Source organism: Nycticebus coucang, chromosome 5, assembly GCF_027406575.1.
Source record: "Nycticebus coucang isolate mNycCou1 chromosome 5, mNycCou1.pri, whole genome shotgun sequence".
In the NCBI taxonomy this organism is placed as follows: Eukaryota; Metazoa; Chordata; class Mammalia; order Primates; family Lorisidae; genus Nycticebus; species Nycticebus coucang.
This window is the reverse complement of record NC_069784.1, coordinates 53,989,967-54,006,723: the sequence shown is the minus strand read 5'-3', so window position 1 is coordinate 54,006,723 and position 16,757 is coordinate 53,989,967. Positions and strand designations below refer to the sequence as shown.

Sequence of the window (16,757 nt, the reverse complement as noted above, 5' to 3'; positions counted from 1 at the left end):
TTTCTGAGGCTGGAGTGGAATGGCTATTCACAGGCATGGTACACTGTAGTTTCAAACTTCTGGGCTCAAGGGATCCTCCCACTTTAGCCTCTGGAGGAGCTGGAACTTCAGGTATGTCCCACCATGCCTGGCTAATTTTTTGATTTTTTTGGTAGAAATGGAGTCTCACTATGTTGCCTAGGCTGGTCTTGAACTTTCGGACTCAAGTGATCCTCCCATTGCTCCTCCCAAAACACTGAGATAATGGGAGTGAGCCACCACACTTGGCTAGTTTTTTTTTTTTTTTTTTTAAGGGAGTTAAATAAAATAGCTATTCATGGGCGGCGCCTGTGGCTCAGCGGGTAGGGCGCCGGTCCCAGATGCTGGAGGTGGCGGGTTCAAACCCAGCCCCGGCCCCCCCCCCCAAAAAAAAATCTATTCATAAGATAGAATAGATACTATCTACTATGAGCCAGGCACTATGCAAATCTCTGTGGAACTATCCATGAACAAGATAGGTTTAGAGTCTGCTCTTCATGGTCAGAAGATGACTGTGGTAACAGTTCAAAAGAGAGATGAGGAAAAGCTGTCTCATCCCTATCTTTTCACCTGACTCAAACACACTGGAGTCTTGAGCACTGGCCAGGATGCACCCATCCTGTCAACCTTATTAGGGAATGATTTGCTTGGTTACTTTTCATGTAAATCTATTCCTCAACTCCTTTCTAGAATTTCTTGGAAAAAGTGTGAAACAACTATGTGGGCGTAAACCTATACATTAAATCATAAATCACTGGCAGGAAGGAAAGGAAGCCTGGTTCTCTTTGAACAATTTCTGTGGTTTTTGGTACGTTGATTATACACTCAAAAACATTATTCCAGATTCCCTCACTTTCCCATCCTCAAATGAGATTCCCTCCCATTTTCTTCCTTTGCCTAAAGATTCTCTCCATCCAAATGAAGTTTCAATACCCTCCTCTCCTACTTTTTATTTCACTCTAATATGGATCTTTCTTCCCAGCCTGAGGAAGAGCCACAACTGAGATTCATTTTTCTAAAATAAATAGAGGAAGTATGACATAAAAGGAACTGCGGGGAGGGGCATGTCCTTTTCCTTCAACCCCATTGCTCTAATTGCTTTTTAACTCCTGATTCCCCCAAAACGTTTTCCTGGCATTTCTCTCCAGGCTCCTCTTGCTTTCAGGCTTCATTAGTGATATATTTTATCCCATGTTTACCAGCCTGTCCAAAGAACTACTTTTACGTCTAAGCTTCATCTCTTAGGCAGCAGCTTTTGTCCATTTCCTCTCATTCAAGTAAGAACAATACCCATCCCTGTCTCCCTGCACCGTCTATCCAGTGCTCTGTATTTGTTCCTTAGTTTCAGACAGGAACTTCCCCTTTTGGAGCCCTTGAAGAAGAAGTAGGATAGCTACCACTCTTCCCCATAAACTAACCAAAGGAAACAGAAAGCAAGTTGCAAGTGAATCCGGGATCAGTGCCACGACTGGGCCATTCCCGGCCCATCCCCAAGAACCTGCTAGAGCCATCAGCCTGGTGAGGTATAGGGTTCTGAGCGCCGGGGGACTACAACCCCCAGCCAGTTTTCGGCCCCGCCCCCAGCCCAGAAGCTCCGCCCCTGTCCCGAAGGTCCGCCCTGCCGATTCTCCATGGGCCTTAGAGGGTGGAGATTAGATGGGAGGTGACTATGGGGCTGTAGCCGGGTTTTGTCTCCTTCTCGGCTTCCGTAGAGGAAGTCGCGCGGACCTTCCTCTGGGGTTTCCGTGCCCCCCCTTCCCCGGGGTCCGGGGTGACATTGCACCGCGCCCCTTGTGGGGTCGCGTTGCCACCCCACGCGGACTCTCAGCTGGCGCGCCCCTCCCATTCTCCCTATCCGGCTCCCAGCTGCCCAGCCATGGGGGCTGCGGTGTTTTTCGGATGCACATTCGTGGCGTTCGGCCCGGCCTTCGCGCTTTTCTTAATCACTGTGGCTGGGGACCCGCTTCGTGTTATCATCCTGGTTGCCGGGTGAGTTGGAGGTCAGAGAGAGCCCGTCAACAGAGGGATGCGGAAGGGCTGGAGGAACTGGGCGAGTCTGGGAGCCTGAGCTGGGGAAGATAAGTCGTAGGTGAAGGTTTGACGCGGGTGGGGGAGTCTGGGTGATTACCCTTTCCCGCAGTTGGTTTCCGCTTTCCAGGGATCGCATAGATTCCTTCTGTATTTCTACCGAGAGACATCAGAGGGCCGTGCTGCCCTCGGCTGGCGGAGTCAGACGCCCTAAGGGAGAATCCAGGAATGGACTCTGACTTGTATCGCTCCGAATACTTTTTAAAAGATTGCTACCTCTTCCCCTGCGTCCAGATCTCTACAGATGAGTCCTTTGGTGGAGACACCTACCCTGTCTGGTCCTTGTATCCCTAACCATCGGAAGTCTAATTTCGACCTTTTGTGCTGCAGAATTGGATGGTTCCCCTCCTTGATTTTTTTGGCTGCCCCTACCATTGCCTATCTCACTGCCCTTGTCTTTTCTCAGGGCATTTTTCTGGCTGGTCTCCCTGCTCTTGGCCTCTGTGGTCTGGTTCATCTTGGTCCATGTGACCGACCGGTCAGATGCCCGGCTCCAGTATGGCCTCCTGATTTTTGGTGCTGCAGTCTCTGTCCTTCTACAGGAGATGTTCCGCTTTGCCTACTACAAGCTGCTTAAGTAAGAAGATGAGGCGGTTTGGTGGGGAGAGGGACTGAAAATTTCATTATGGTGGCGGCGCCTGTGGCTCAGTGAGTAGGGCGCCGGCCCCATATGCCGAGGGTGGCGGGTTCAAACCCAGCCTCGGCCAAACTGCAACAAAAAAATAGCCAGGCGTTGTGGCGGGCTTCTGTAGTCCCAGCTGCTCGGGAAGCTGAGGCAAGAGAATCGGGTAAGCCCAAGAGTTAGAGGTTGCTGTGAGCCGTGTGACGCCACGGCACTCTACCCGAGGGCGGTACAGTGAGACTCTGTCTCTACAAAAAAAAAAAAAAAAAAGAAAATTTCATTATGGGAAGTGGTGGTTTGGAAGAGGAGGCACTAAGGGAGGACGTTAGAGGGAAAGGAGCATCCCTGCCCTTCCTCATGTTTCCCCTACCCCACCCCACCCCAGGAAGGCAGATGAGGGGTTAGCATCACTGAGTGAGGACGGAAGATCACCCATCTCCATCCGCCAGATGGCCTATGGTGAGCCAAGGGAGAGGGACTGGAGGAGGGAGTTGGACAGCCCCCTCCCCTAGGGAAGTCTAAACATCCACACATTCTAAGTGGCTTCTTGTTTTCCTTCATGCTTGACTTCCAAGCAGAGGTGGTCTGGAGGGAGAATAGTTATGGAAGAATTGTGACTGGGAATGGGGACGGGTCACTGTTAAACAGGCCATAGTGATCTCTTGACATTGATGAGACCCTCCCTTCCTCCAGTTTCTGGTCTCTCCTTCGGTATCATCAGTGGTGTCTTCTCAGTTATCAATATTTTGGCCGATGCACTTGGGCCAGGTGTGGTTGGGATCCATGGAGACTCACCCTATTACTTCCTAACTTCAGGTAAGACTCACTTCCTATGTCTTCATGCCCCATTTATTCCTGGCCCTGATGTGATTTATTGGCCTTCCCTGGGAGACTTCTTTGGCTCAGCATCTCAGGAGGCTGGGAGAAGATCAGGGATGTATCTTATCCCCATCTCCCTTCCTGCAGCCTTTCTGACAGCAGCCATTATCCTGCTCCATACCTTTTGGGGAGTTGTGTTCTTTGATGCCTGTGAAAGGAGACGGTACTGGGCTTTGGGCCTGGTGGTTGGGAGTCACCTACTGACATCAGGACTGGTGAGTTGGAGGCGGGGCCTGAGTTAGGTGAGAAAGCGTTTAATGGTGAGTGGGATATGGGGGAAAGTAGATCCTCACTTGAAATTTTAAACTTAATTTGATGAGTCTTTGGAGGTCTCTCACCACAGTATCAATTATATCACCTGCTCTGGGGATGAGTTCGAATGGATTAGCCAAACTATAATGCACTTCCATGAGCAGGAGTGGTAGAAACCTTTGAGGGAGCTGAAAACCAAAAGTCACCTTAACCACAGGATGGTTGGTGCTCTAAAAGGAAAGACTGGAAATTTGAGAGTGATATCTGGGGGAGGCACAAAAAATATATGGGAATTAGGGGGTGTGTGTGTGTGTGAAATCTAACTTCTTTTCTACTTTTACCCTCATTCCTAGACATTCCTAAACCCTTGGTATGAGGCCAGCCTGCTGCCCATCTATGTAGTCACTGTTTCCATGGGGCTCTGGGCCTTCATCACAGCTGGAGGGTCCCTCCGAAGTATCCAGCGCAGCCTCTCGTGTAAGGACTGACTACCTGGACAGATCGCCTGATAGATCCCACCTGCTTGTCCACTGCCCATGACTGAGCTTAGCCCCAGCCCAGGTCCATTGCCCACATTCTCCGTCTCCTCATCAGTCTATCCCACCACATTCAGGGTTCTGCTTTGTCCATTAGTCTTTAGTCTCTAAACTTTACCAGGAGCAGTTTGGGTTCAGCCAGTCAGTGACTGGTGGGTTTGAATCTGCACTTATCCCCACCATCTGGGGACCCCTTTGTTGTCCAGGACTCCCCATGTGTCAGTGCTCTGCTCTCACCCTGCCCAAGACTCACCCCCCTTCCCCTCTGCAGGCCGACGGCAGGAGGACAGTCGGGTGATGGTGTATTCTGCCCTGCGCATCCCACCCGAGGACTGAGGGAACCTGGGGGGGACCCCTAGGCCTGGGGTACCTTCCTGATCTCCTCACCCTGTATTGCTCCATCTCCAGTTCTGGACAATGTAGGCTGCCAAGAAAAGGGACCTAGTTTAGCCATTGCCCTGGAGATGAAATTAATGGAGGCTCAAGGGTAGAGAAGCTGTGAGTTTCCCAGTACTCTGTCCCCAGACTTGACATCTTGGTCTTTTTCTCAGGTCAGAGGAGAACCATGTTTGGTGTGATAAAGACCCCAAACTGCCTTTTTTTCCTTTTTTGCATGGGGGGAGGGAGGAGGTATGTTAGAACTCTTCTAACCTCTTTGGGCTGTATTTTCTCTCCTCAAGACTGGGCTCATTTCTATCTATTTCCCCTTGGTCCCAGGGCCCACGGGGAAAGGAAGGAAGTGCATGTTTGGGAACTGGTATTACTGGAACTAATAGTTTTAACCTCCTTGACCACCAGCATTCCTCCTCTCCCCAAGGTGAAGTGGAGGGTGCTGCCATGAGCTGGCCTACTCCAGAGCTAAGTGCCACTGGAGGAGTCAGACAACCTGACATTGTAGGGAAGGAGGACAGATTTTTTTCTAGTTTTTAACTGGCGTGTGGGAGGGATAGGGAAATTTTCTATAAACTGTAACATTTTCTGCTGAGGGTGGAGTGTCCCATCCTTTTAATCAAGGTGATTGTGATTTTTGACTAATAAAAAGGACTTCGTAATTGTGGGGGAGCTGGCTTTTAAGGAAGGGGATAACATATTAATTGATTTCTGCCCTCTCATGTCTCTTGTCCAGCCTCTTTCATCACCTGGCAACCACTGATCTGCAAGCATAGTTTTAATGCAAGGGTAGAAACTGTGGGTTAAGTATTTTCCCAGAAGTGAATCTTCTCTTCCAGGGATGGGATAAAAGGAGCTAATCACCCATGCTTTTTATTCCCTATCCTTTGCCATCGCTACCACTCAAGGGATTAAGGAATTTGTCCACTTTCAAGAGTCCCAAAGGCTAGGTCAGAATTAAAGTCAGAAACTTTAATTTCCAAATACATTGAGCAAAAAAAAAAAAAATAACTCTTTAACAGCAGTTCTTTTTCCTAAGGTGAGATCCTACAATATATTTAGGGAAGGGGACATAAAGGTGGGAGTGAGGGACTTGGGGACACATCCCAAACTTTCCCCACAACTAAACACAGTTTGTTCTCTGCACAATCAACACAGGGAACTCCTGACCTCAGGCATATTTTGAGAGGCTGAAGGCTCTCTTCCTTGAATGAGAGCCTGGGTTCATAGTGTCAGGGGTGTCTGGAGGAAGGAGGATGTCTGCCCTCTACTACAGGATTTTCTGGCTCCCTGATAGGCATGAAGGGAAGGCATACACATCCCTGGTATCTTGAGAGGTAGTCTATGCCTCAGTAGTGGCTCGTGCTGAGGTGAAGACCACACTCTTCTGATTTTCCAGCCTCTTCTTCCTGGAAAGGGGAATGGTTCATCAGAATGACAAGTGTCCTAAGTGAAGCAGATTAGAGGTGGATTAAGAGACTGCTTTTTAATAGAAGAGAAAATACTGGATGAAGGAAAAGTGGGACCTCACCAAATCTTTCTAGCGATGAAATAAGTGGCTAGCAGAAGGCAGAGACAGCCAGCCAAGAGTCCCACACCCAGACTCAGCATTTCACCTGGGATAGATAAAGTGGGAGGTGTCAGCTAAGGACTAACAGATATTGAGCTTTTCCTCCATTTACTGAGAGCCTTCCCAGTACCTGGATAGGGCTGTCTTACCTGTGGTGTACAAGGATCCCACTGTAAGATAAGAGAACTTGGGTCAGTGGGACTTCAGATCCCCATCCCAACACTGCTTCTATGCCTGGGAAGATCACCTTAGGCACATGGGGGTGGGGCCTGTTTCCCCAGTAAAAGTAAGTCCAGAAAAACCCTTGCCCTTTTCCTTCCCAAGGGCTTCCTAGTTCCTGCTCTGGAGTCACTCAGTTTCCCATCTCCTGAGCCTTGCAGTCACCTTGGACAAAAGAAGCAAAGACCATGCGCTGATTGAGAGGCTGAGGGGCACGGTAGTTCTGTACCAGGAGGTTGGAAGGCTCCTCTTCTGTGGAGAACAATGTCTCCTGGAGCATTTCCAGCTGAGGAGTAGAAGAGTGGAAGAAGTGCCACTTTGGGGAGTGGGAGAGGGTCTGAGGTTACAAATACGTCTTTTCCCTCACCCTGCCACCACTTACCTGCCCCCTTGAAATCTGGACCCTTCCACTGAAGACTGTCCAGAGCACACTCTGGTAGCAGGGGGGTGTAGTGAGCGAGCCATTGTAACGGAAGAACTGCCCGAGCTGTGTGGGGAGCAGCTCCTTCACGTTGAAGGGAGGCACCGAGATCTTCTGATCTGGGGAGGACAGAGTGGGACTCGTCTTCCTCTCAATTGTACCCTTGCTTACTGAGACGTGGCTCCCAGAAGTTAACCTCCCCAGTCCTAACTCACTGCCTCATCCCAAGGCTTCTTAGGTCAATTTTGAAAGTTCTTTAAAGTCTAGTCTCATCACTTCTGCTGTAGGTTTTTAGGCTCACCTTTATGCCTGATTTCATGCAAGTGACTCAGAATGTGTTCATATGCTATATTCTTAGTCTCACCCACCTGCAAAGGGAGAGAGTTTGGAATGAGTCCACGTTTGGAATAAAACATTCATGTCACAGAATAGATAGGTGGGTTGCTGTCTGCCTTGGGAGGCAGGCCAGCAACAGAATAAGTCTGAGTGCTGGAGAGAAACCTAGAGGAATTGGGGGCCACTGACCTCAATTAGGATGCCCAGGACAGCCAGGCCCTGAGGACTCTGAGCAGCTTCACTCAAGCTGTTATAGGAATCAGAGTCATAATGTACGATGTGGAGCTGAGAGAAAGGAGAGGGAATAGAATCATTTAATGTTTCTTTCCCCAGCCCCTTCTGGGCCTTGACCCTTGATGCTGCCCTGCCCCCCCTTCTGTTAGTCAGTCTCCCCAAGGTTGGCCTATTCCCCCCAGTATGACTCATCCCAATGTGTTCAGATCCTTCGCTTCCCAGGACCGACCATCCCTGTAATCGTGTCTTTGTTCGCTGGTACCTCTGCAGGTGTGGCTTCACTGTTGATCTGGTGTTCTGACCCCCCTGGAGATCCTTTCTGACCCCAGTGCAGGTGGAGTTGGGCAGCTACATATTTTCGGAGAAGTCCACCCAGATACAGGGTAGGAGGCAGAGAGAGTTGCACTGTGAGGAAGAGAGCAACCAGGATTAGCAGAGGAATGTGGGCACATTCCCACCCCTGCTTTGCACCACCTCCTGGGAGACAGAGCCCTCTTCTAGTTTCCTCCCTCCATAGTACCCAGTTCCTCCCATAGGACAATGCTTTTCTGGCATATCTCCCCTTTTCTCAGTGAAGATCAAGTCACTGCTATAATACTAAACTACCAAGTGAGTTTGATCATAGACATTTCAATTCCCACTTTGGCTGCAGGAGCCTGATCTCCATTCTCATATCTAAATTCATGGATAAAGCTTTCTGATTACTCACATGTTAGGAGACTACTTTCTTTCTTTCTTTTTTTTTGAGACAGTGTCTCACTATGTCACCCTTGGTAGAGTGCCATGGCGTCACAACTCACAGCAACCTCAAACTCTTGGGCTTAAGCAATTCTCTTGCCTCAGCCTCCCAAGTAGCTGGGACTACAGGTACCCACCACAAGAGCAAAAAAATGCCCACCCGGCTATTTTTTGGTTGTAGTCGTTGTTTGGCAGGCCTGGGCTGGGTTTGAACCGGCCAACCCCAGTGGTGGCACCCTAACTGCTGAGATGCAGGCGCCAAGCTGAGAGACTACTTCTGTTGCCTGAGTCCTAAGATTTTTTTTTTTTTTTTTTTTAGAGACAGAGTCTTACTTTATCACTCTCGGTAGAGTGCCATGGCATTACAGCTCACAGCAACCTCCAACTCCTGGGTTTAGGCAATTCTCTTGCCTCAGCCTCCTGAGTAGCTGGGACTACAGGCGCCTGCCACAACGCCTGGCTATTTTTTGCAGTTTGGCCGGGGCTGGGTTTGAACCCACCACCCTCAGTATATGGGGCCGGCACCCTACTCACTGAGCCACAGGTGCCGCCCTGAGTCCTAAGATTTTAACTGGAACCTACAACTCCTCAGAACCTGAGCTTTTACCTGTATGGCCGTTATTGTGCAGGTCCAAAGGCTCTGTGCCAGGCTGGTCATATCCATGGGGCTGAAGAGGAGGCAACTCAGGGTCAAATGTCACACTGTCTGTCTGGATGTCAATGGGGGATTGGGCATTGCTTCCACACTCAGGGTAAGAGGCTGGCCAATGGTCCTGACCATGTGGGCCTGGTGGGAGTTACCAAGGACATTGGTCTTGCCCTCCAGTTCCAACCTTTCAAGACCCCCCTCCCAAACTGAATTATACATGTGTGGAGGTAGAAATTCATTTCACTCCAGTCCTTCAAGACCCAGTTGTGCAGGGCTGGGTGAGGTAGGAGTCCTGGCTGGATTTCATGCTGTAATTCATTCCTGGAGATAGTGATGATTCCCCACTGTTCTGATAGGGGAGTGGTGTCTCTTTTACTTACCTGTAGTTTGAGAACAAGAAAACTAAATGAAGGGAAGAGGGAATGGACAGAAAGCTTAAATACCTGGAGAGGTTGGATTACAGAGTAGGAGTAGAAAAATGGGAACAAGTAAAATAATCCTAGAGAGATAGGTCTCCATGTGGTCCCCTATGAAGTCAGATATCCTGACTTTCCATCATTCACTTCTTGCTCTCACACAAACTTGTGACCTTGACCTTGCATGGACGCTGGAGTTCAGTTAAGTCATTATATCAACAGTTCACAGGAATTGAGTTCCACCTCCCCTGAGGTCAAAGATTATTCTGCCAGACTCTTCCTCACTCCTGACCTCCAGCTCGGTCCCAGTTCCAGGTGCAGGTTGTAGGTAGGACCAATTAGGATAGAAAGAGACCAGGTAGTTAAGCTCAGAGTTCTTTTCCTCACCCAGTTTCCTTTCCACTCCAGCTCCCTCAATCCTAAAGGGATTTACTGAGGACACAGGAGCCATATATGTGAAACCTAGGCCATGATGAGACCCAGAAGAGAGGAGCTGGGGCAAGAAGCTGACGGAAACCTCCTCTCTACCCACAGGACACATATTCCTGCCAGGTGAGGAGAGCCCAGTGTGAAAGGGGAGTCAGTAGGCCTCAAATTCTGCTCTCACCCTCGTATGTCCAGTGTTGACCTGCAAGGCAGAAAGGTTTGGGTTACAGTCAGCAGGCTGGGGCAGGGCCCTGGCCTCCACTCCTCTCCCCTCCTTTGGAAGGCCAGGCTCCACCTCCCTCTTCACTCTCCCTCCTCCCTGTACTCCAACACTTCCCGAAGGAAGCCCTGAAACTGGATACCTCAGTGGGAAGGTTTGGGGGGGGGGGGGCGGGTGCTGTTTAAAATCACCAGCCAGGCTGTGCTGGGCTTGCTAAAGGACAAAGGGGGAGGAGGAATGAAAAGAGAGAAAGCTGAGAGACTAAAATTAACCTGGATTCAAGTTTGCTGTTGGCTCGGCCCTTATTTTTTCTAACTTGTACCAAGTCAATCTAACACGGGGTGGGGCGAGGGTGTGGGCAGAGGGTTTGGAGGAAAGGGACTAGGAAGAGGAAAGGGGAAAGAAATTCAGAGAGCATGTGCCCACGTGCGTGCCCTGTGTGTGTGTGTGTGTGTATGCACGCGTTGGGGGGTACTACTGATGGGAGAAGCAGGGATTACTCCTTTGCTTTGAAGCATCATATGAATCAAGCCACTGAGTCACTTTCTAGTCCCAGTTACTCTACAGGAAACTCCCCATCACCAGGAATCTCTGTTCCCTACATTCCCAGATGGCAGGGCGGGAGTCAGGGTAGGGTCTTCACTAGACTGAGAGTGATGGGTGGGCACGGGCAGCCAGGCTAGCAGGGACAGGATGAAAGTGAAGCATTGTGTGTAGAAAAGAGAGCTGCCAGCTGAGTCACATGCCAGGCTTTCGTTTAGTTCTGTCTCTGGTAGAGAGGCTGGGGGGTCTGCCGGTTTAAACCCTACCCAGGGCCAACCTGCTTCAAGAAGAACAGAGAGGCTGTGTGGGTTTTTGCTGCAATATTCAAATTGCTAGAAAATATGGAGAAAATTCCTAAATTCTTCCTCTCTGTCTCTTATTCCTTTAAATTCCTCACACTTGTAAAACATCCTGGAAATCGTCCTTGACTGTTCTGCTGGCCCATTCCTTGGTTTAGACAAGTCTGAAGAGTAGGCAAGAAGGCTGGGCGCAGCCTCTTGTTTACCAGCTTTGCAGGATACCCTAACAACTAGAATTGCCTGGTTCTGTGAAGGCACCCTTTCCCTCCCATCAAATCCTCAACACACTGATTCTACATCTTTTACTTATTTTTTTCTCTTTCCTCAGATGAGATTTGTGATTCTCCATTTTGCTTCCACTGGCTTCCCCTGCCTCCTACGTTTTACCCTATCTTCATTCCCCTCTGCTCTTTGGACACTCCCTTCACCCTGGTTTTCCAGCAGACCTCAATTACATGCCTACTATGTGCTGGATACTATGGTAGGCACAGGAAACACAAAAATTAGATATAGGGGTCCCTGGGGACATTCCTGGACACGTAGCCCATTCTTCCAAGAATCATTCCTTATCTCCTGGGAGCTCTTAAGAGTCCTTTGTAAACTATAAAGTACCAAACAAATATTGACTATTATAGCTACAGCTTTCAGGGGAAAACTGAAAAGTTAGTTTGTCTAGCATCAAGAGGGGTCCTTAGCCATGAGGGGATCTGTTGGAGACCAGGGTCTAAGTTGGGCAAGAAATATAGACTTCCACTCCAGGCCTCTTGACTCCTAATTAGAGCAGTTCATAAATAAAGAAGGCGAGGAGGGCTGCATGGGATCAGGGCAGTGGGAGAAAGAGCTCTGGAGAAAGTCTGTAGCTCGCATAGAGATCCCAGCATTTGTGTGCGTGCACACCCTGTCTCAGGCTAATTCTTCCCCATTCCCAGTAACAGCAAGGCTGAGAAGGCAAAGAGAGACACAGGGAAGTGGTTCTGCCACCCTCTTTCCCGAGCTCATTATTCCAGCCTCTAGGCTTCCTTTTACACCTCTCCTCCCCCCATTAAGCACACATAACAGGAATGTGGACACCAGGAATGTGGACAGATCGACACACAGACATCCAGTGTACCTACCCCCATCTGCAGCCAGGATCCAAATCACCTCTAGTAGGAGGGCGAAGAACAACATGATATCCCAGGAAGTGGCACAGGGGACTCGGAGTGTAGGGACTGGATGGAGGACTGGGATGGAGGGGAGAGGAAAGAGAGAGGAGAGTTCTTGGTGGTGTCTTTATCTCTTGTTCTCTTGCCGTCTCCGTCTCTGTGGGCTGCTAGGGAACTCGGTTTTCAGTAGGGTACCATGGATTTCTGGATCCCCAGGACAGTTTTCCTGCTGCCTCTCTCTCTTTCTCTCTGCCCTCTCTCTTTATCTCCCTCTGCAGTCTTCACTCCACTTTCTGACCAGCCACTTCACAACTGCCTTCTGCTTTTAAGGTGGCTCTGGACGGGTGTATGTGGGGAGGGGGGGCTGCCCAGGCTGCTGGTGAACAGCTCCTTAAATAGCCAATTAGGCATGCAGGATGGCCCCACTGGAGCTGGAGCCTGGTGCGGGTTTCACCGGAGCCCTGGCCCTTACTCAGGAGCCCAGCTGGTGTGAGCTCTTCCTTCCTCTGCTAGTCACACAGACGCTGCTCAGATGGTGTCCCCTGGAGCAGGTGAGGTAAAGGAAGGGGGGCTTTGGGGTCCATTCCAGTGCCCTCAAGCAGACAGTGTATTCACTCCCCTGCTTGGATTCTCTGAGGAGCAGCTCCCTGGATGATGTGGGGCAGATGGTGGGGGCACCTGTTCCCAATCCGCTGCAGAACCTTGGCTACCCTGGAACAGGAGTGCAGCTGCAGCCCCTCTCCCAAGATACCCCTGGACTCTGTACAGGTGAGGGATGAGAAGTCAAGGACTAAAACATCCCTTGTGGATAATGGAAAGAGAAGTGAGGCAAGGAGTTGTCTGGAGCGATCTCTTCTCCTGTGCCAGTCACCAACCCCTTCCCACGGTGAGGCCTGGGTCCACGTGCCTATGTAGCCTGGGGGGGTGGTGGTTTTGTTTGCTGGATAAAGCCCATTTGTGTGCCCAGTGGGGGAGGGGCTGCGGCAGCACCACTGAGAGACAGCGGCTTTAACTGACAGACCCAGTCACCTCCCTCCCCAGGGAGCCCAGATCTAGGGCGGCTTTTGTCACTGAAGAGGACACTGACCTCTGGCAGAGAGGCCGGGAGCAGAAAGGGAGGTGGGGAGGCTTTAGTAACAATTGCTACCACCACCAGAAAAAGACAGACTGGGGGGAGACCAGAGAGAGACCATGTGATCCAGATGGACAAGGGGCCCAGGGTCTTCACTCCCCTGCCCAACAAAGGGTCCTTGTAGAACAAGTGGAACTGAGTGCAACCTGCCACCAAGGAGCTGGGCCAATGGAGCGTGGAGGCTGCGAGTCTCAGGAATGTGGGCTGACGTGTGTTCCCCCAGGGGACTAGAAATCCTGATTGGAATGTACATCCTAAATCCCTCATTAGAGAATGTGAAGCCCACTGATAATTTCAAGGCAGACTCAAGGCAGACGTTGAAACCTCCTTCTCCTCCTTGCCCTTCATCAGAGTTACCAGCCGGGAGGATGTACCCATTTGAGCTCCTCTGCCCTCCTTGCTTCTGCTGAGCAGCAATAAATAGACAAACAAAAGGAACAGCAGCTAAATAAGGGAGCAGGATAAACGCCAAATGAACAGAATAATGCATGTGCTGGATCATCAGCTCCTGCAGAGACAGGCGCTCACCATGCCTTTCTGTGCCCTGTGATTGATCTGCAAAGCAAAGCTATTTTGCAGATGTCAGTACCTTTTTTATTCTCTTATCACCCTCCAAATTATTTTTCCTGTACAAGAAAGTTTTATGTTTTTAGTTTCCTCCAAAGCTCCATCCACCCCACCTAAGAAGAATAAGAGGCTTAAAGTATAAATTAGACTTCTGGGGAATCAGGATAGTTAATACAAAGGAACAGAAAAAAAAAAAAGAGAGAGAGAGAACAGATGTCTTGGTATGAAAGAAGAGGTCTAGGAGGAAAGAAGAGGTCTGGACAAAATGACCTCTGGCAGGACAGCGTTCTGTGGAGCTCTGGGCTGAGATTCAGACTTCAAGCCAGGCAGTGTGTCTTGACAGGCGCCATCTCCTGGCTCATCTATGAATTTAAAAAGTTTACTTACAAAAATGTTTTTTGTGTGATTCCTTCTGGGAAGTATTTCCCTGCTGGTAGGCTTTAGGATTTTGCCTACACAATTGGATATTGTTTCATAAAGATAGCTTAGCCTCAGATCAACACTTCTTTGGTCCTGGGGCTCTCTGGGTTCAAACACAAAGGTCCTTGTTTTTAGGAGAGAGGGAGATGGGTGGCCAGCACTGTTCTCCTGGGCTTTGACTTTATTTCGTTCTTTGGTTTTGCTGTGGTTATTTCTGTTGTTGCTTTCTAGCCATGCTGATTTGGAGTAGATGTCAAATGAATTCTTATCCGTAAGTCTCCCCACCCCCACCCCCCAAAAAGTGACACGACCCCTCATCCCTCTCCTTTGTTTCCACTCACACTGGGGCACTTTTGTTGCAGTTCTGACTTCTCCCTCTCAAGCTCTTTTCTCCCTCTGGGATTGGTTAAAACTCTTAAAACCCAAACCAAATATTCCACTGCCTTCTGGCGCCATCTCCTGTCCTTGCAAATGCTCTGAAACTTGAGCAAACCAGAATCAAACGCGTGCGAGTGTAGTGACTTTGTTTGTTCTTAATAGGTCTTAACCTAGATATTTAAACTCACTAGTCTAAAACACATTACAGGAACCAATTAGGTGCTCTGAGTTTGTGTGGTGGAGTAAATGAGAGTTTGGTAAGGAAGGAAAGCAGATCAAAAGGAAACAAGTACAGTCACATAGGAACTTGCTCTAGCTACACAGTAGAGGTCATACCTAATTACAAAGAAGAGAGAATCAGTGAGGAGACAGATGAATTCAGATTTCCTAAAAGAGGAAACAGCCTTGACACACGAAGTAATATAGACTCAGAGGTATTCTAATTTGGTGGGTAATCACATTTGTAACATGCTTTTCTTCTAACACTTTGGTATTGTTCCTTAAGCAAACACGAAAAGGTTTAAGAAATAATTCAGAGTAATTTAGGAGAGGAGAGTGGTCAGAATCCCTTGAATCATTCCTCAGTTTTCCAGTTCACATAATATAACAGATGCTGTGTGAGAATCCTGCAAACAGAGGCCAGGTAAAAGCTTGTGGTTTGAAATATTGCAACTCATCTAATTATAAAGAATGAATAACAATACTTCAGTTTTTTTTTTTAAAGACATTGGGCCTGATGTGGTGGCTCACGCCTGTAATCCCAGTACATGCGAAGCCAAAGCAGGTGGATTGCCTGAGCTCACAGGTTCCAGACCAGCCTGAGCCAAAGCGAGATCCCATCTCTAAAAGTAGCCGGGCATTATGGCGGGCACTTATAGTTCCAGCTCCTTGGGGGGCTGAAGCAAGAGAATCACTTGAGTCCACGAGTTTGAGTTTGGGGGCAGTGCCTGTGGCTCAGTGGGTAGGGCCCCGGCCCCATATACTGAGGGTGGCAGGTTTGAACCCAGCCCGGGCCAAACTGCAAAAAAAAAAAAATAGCGGGGTGTTGTGGTGAGTACCTGTAGTCCCAGCTACTCAGGAGGCTGATGCAAGAGAATCACCTAAGCCCAGGAGTTGCAGGTTGCTGTGAGCTGTGACGCCATAGCACTCTACTGAGGGTGATAAAGTGAGACTCTGTCTCTAAAAAAAAAAGTTTGAGGTTACTGTGATCTGTGACACCATTGCACTCTACTGAGGGCGATAAAATAAGACTGTCTCAAAAAAAAAAAAAAACCCTAAAGTTATTTCTAAGGCAATATCTTAAAAAATGAAATGAATTTATTGAACCCATAAATTCTTCATTATTCCTATTTTCTACCAACCAACATGTTTATTATTTCATGTAATAGAAATCTTTTATTTAAGTAGCACTATCACAGGTTGAATATAAATCTGTGTATGTTGGAAAGAGCTGACTGCTTAGCTCCTTTTAAATTTTTATTTATTTATTTTGAAATAGGGTTTCACTCTGTTGCCCAGGCTAGAGTGCTGTGGCATTAGCACAGTTCACAGCAACCTCAAACTCCTGGATTTTAAGCAATCCTCCTGCCTCAGCCTCCTGAGTGGCTGGGACAACAGGTACCCACCTATTTTTAGTAGAGATAGGGTCTCACTCTTGCTCAGGCTAATCTCGAACTTCTGAGCTCAGGCAATCCACCTGCCTTGGCCTCCCAAAGTGCTAGGATTACAGTTGTGAGCCATCACACCCAGCCCTATATATGTGGTATTTTTTACAAAATGGGACCATACCATATGCATAATTGGCCTATAGCCTGTTTCTTTCCTTAACACTATTTTGTGAACATTTTTCTATGTCAATAAATCTATATCTGTGTTATCAATTTAATGGCTATATACTATTGTATAGAAGTAACCTAACATACATACATACATGTGTGTGTGTGTGTGTATATATATATATATATATTTTTTTTTTTTTGTAGAGACAGAGTCTCACTTTATCGCCCTTGGTAGAGTGCCGTGGCGTCACACAGCTCACAGGAACTTCCAACTCCAGGGCTTAGGCGATTCTCTTGCCTCAGCCTCCTGAGTAGCTGGGACTAATGACCTAACATATTTAACCAATCCTCTGCATTTGGACTATCACGTTGTTTTCGATTTTTACCTATGACAATTTACTATAATATTCCCATCCATATATATCTATGCACTTTGTACAACTGTTTCCTAGAAGTAGAATTGCAAAAGGATGTGTACTCT

At 48.5% G+C, this 16,757-nt stretch overlaps 3 protein-coding genes across 11 annotated transcripts in view; 2 read left to right on the top strand and 1 right to left on the bottom strand.

The window, feature by feature from the left end:
* Nucleotides 1-1,631: 1,631 nt before the first annotated feature.
* On the top strand, nt 1,632-9,987 carry APH1A (aph-1 homolog A, gamma-secretase subunit). Of its 2 annotated transcripts, none has more exons than XM_053590791.1 (7): nt 1,632-2,007; nt 2,513-2,683; nt 3,114-3,187; nt 3,422-3,544; nt 3,695-3,822; nt 4,213-4,336; nt 9,777-9,987. In XM_053590791.1, exons 1-7 carry the CDS (start codon nt 1,895-1,897, stop codon nt 9,839-9,841), a joined length of 798 nt encoding a protein of 265 aa, XP_053446766.1. In that variant the 5' UTR covers nt 1,632-1,894; the 3' UTR covers nt 9,842-9,987. The 2 variants fall into 2 exon arrangements, with proteins under 2 accessions (XP_053446766.1, XP_053446765.1); XM_053590790.1 differs by lacking the exon at nt 9,777-9,987 and adding an exon at nt 4,667-5,447.
* Nucleotides 5,737-12,365, bottom strand: CA14 (carbonic anhydrase 14). Of its 4 annotated transcripts, XM_053590777.1 has the most exons (11): nt 11,972-12,365; nt 9,976-9,996; nt 8,911-9,090; nt 7,828-7,970; nt 7,521-7,616; nt 7,297-7,363; nt 6,957-7,114; nt 6,740-6,860; nt 6,505-6,525; nt 6,317-6,401; nt 5,737-6,194 (listed from the first exon to the last, which is right to left on the bottom strand). In XM_053590777.1, the coding sequence occupies exons 1-11, from the start codon at nt 12,024-12,026 to the stop codon at nt 6,128-6,130; spliced, it is 1,014 nt and encodes a 337-aa protein (XP_053446752.1). In that variant the 5' UTR covers nt 12,027-12,365; the 3' UTR covers nt 5,737-6,127. The 4 variants fall into 4 exon arrangements, with proteins under 4 accessions (XP_053446752.1, XP_053446749.1, XP_053446751.1 ...); XM_053590774.1 differs by lacking the exon at nt 6,317-6,401 and having other exon boundaries at nt 11,972-12,347; XM_053590776.1 differs by lacking the exons at nt 6,317-6,401; nt 6,505-6,525 and having other exon boundaries at nt 11,972-12,347.
* A 65-nt stretch (nt 12,366-12,430) lies between these two features.
* Nucleotides 12,431-16,757, top strand: part of ANP32E (acidic nuclear phosphoprotein 32 family member E) — a 55,547-nt gene continuing 51,220 nt past the window's right edge. For 2 of the 5 annotated variants that reach the window (XM_053590789.1, XM_053590786.1), the window contains exon 1: nt 12,431-12,552. The gene's annotated coding sequence lies outside the window, so the exon portion shown is untranslated. The other 3 variants (XM_053590787.1, XM_053590785.1, XM_053590784.1) reach the window with 3 other exon arrangements.

Excerpts from the sequence above, each read along its gene's own strand:
- APH1A (XM_053590791.1), top strand. The coding sequence starts at position 1,895 with ATGGGGGCTGCGGTGTTTTTCGGATGCACATTCGTGGCGTTCGGCCCG. Across the intron at positions 2,684-3,113 it reads GCCTACTACAAGCTGCTTAA|GAAGGCAGATGAGGGGTTAG; the intron begins GTAAGAAGATGA and ends ACCCCACCCCAG. Across the intron at positions 3,823-4,212 it reads ACCTACTGACATCAGGACTG|ACATTCCTAAACCCTTGGTA; the intron begins GTGAGTTGGAGG and ends CCTCATTCCTAG.
- CA14 (XM_053590774.1), bottom strand. The coding sequence starts at position 12,026 with ATGTTGTTCTTCGCCCTCCTACTAGAGGTGATTTGGATCCTGGCTGCA. Across the intron at positions 9,091-9,975 it reads TCAACACTGGACATACGAGG|GCCCACATGGTCAGGACCAT; the intron begins GTGAGAGCAGAA and ends AACTCCCACCAG. Across the intron at positions 7,617-7,827 it reads GTGAAGCCACACCTGCAGAG|CTCCACATCGTACATTATGA; the intron begins GTACCAGCGAAC and ends CCTTTCTCTCAG.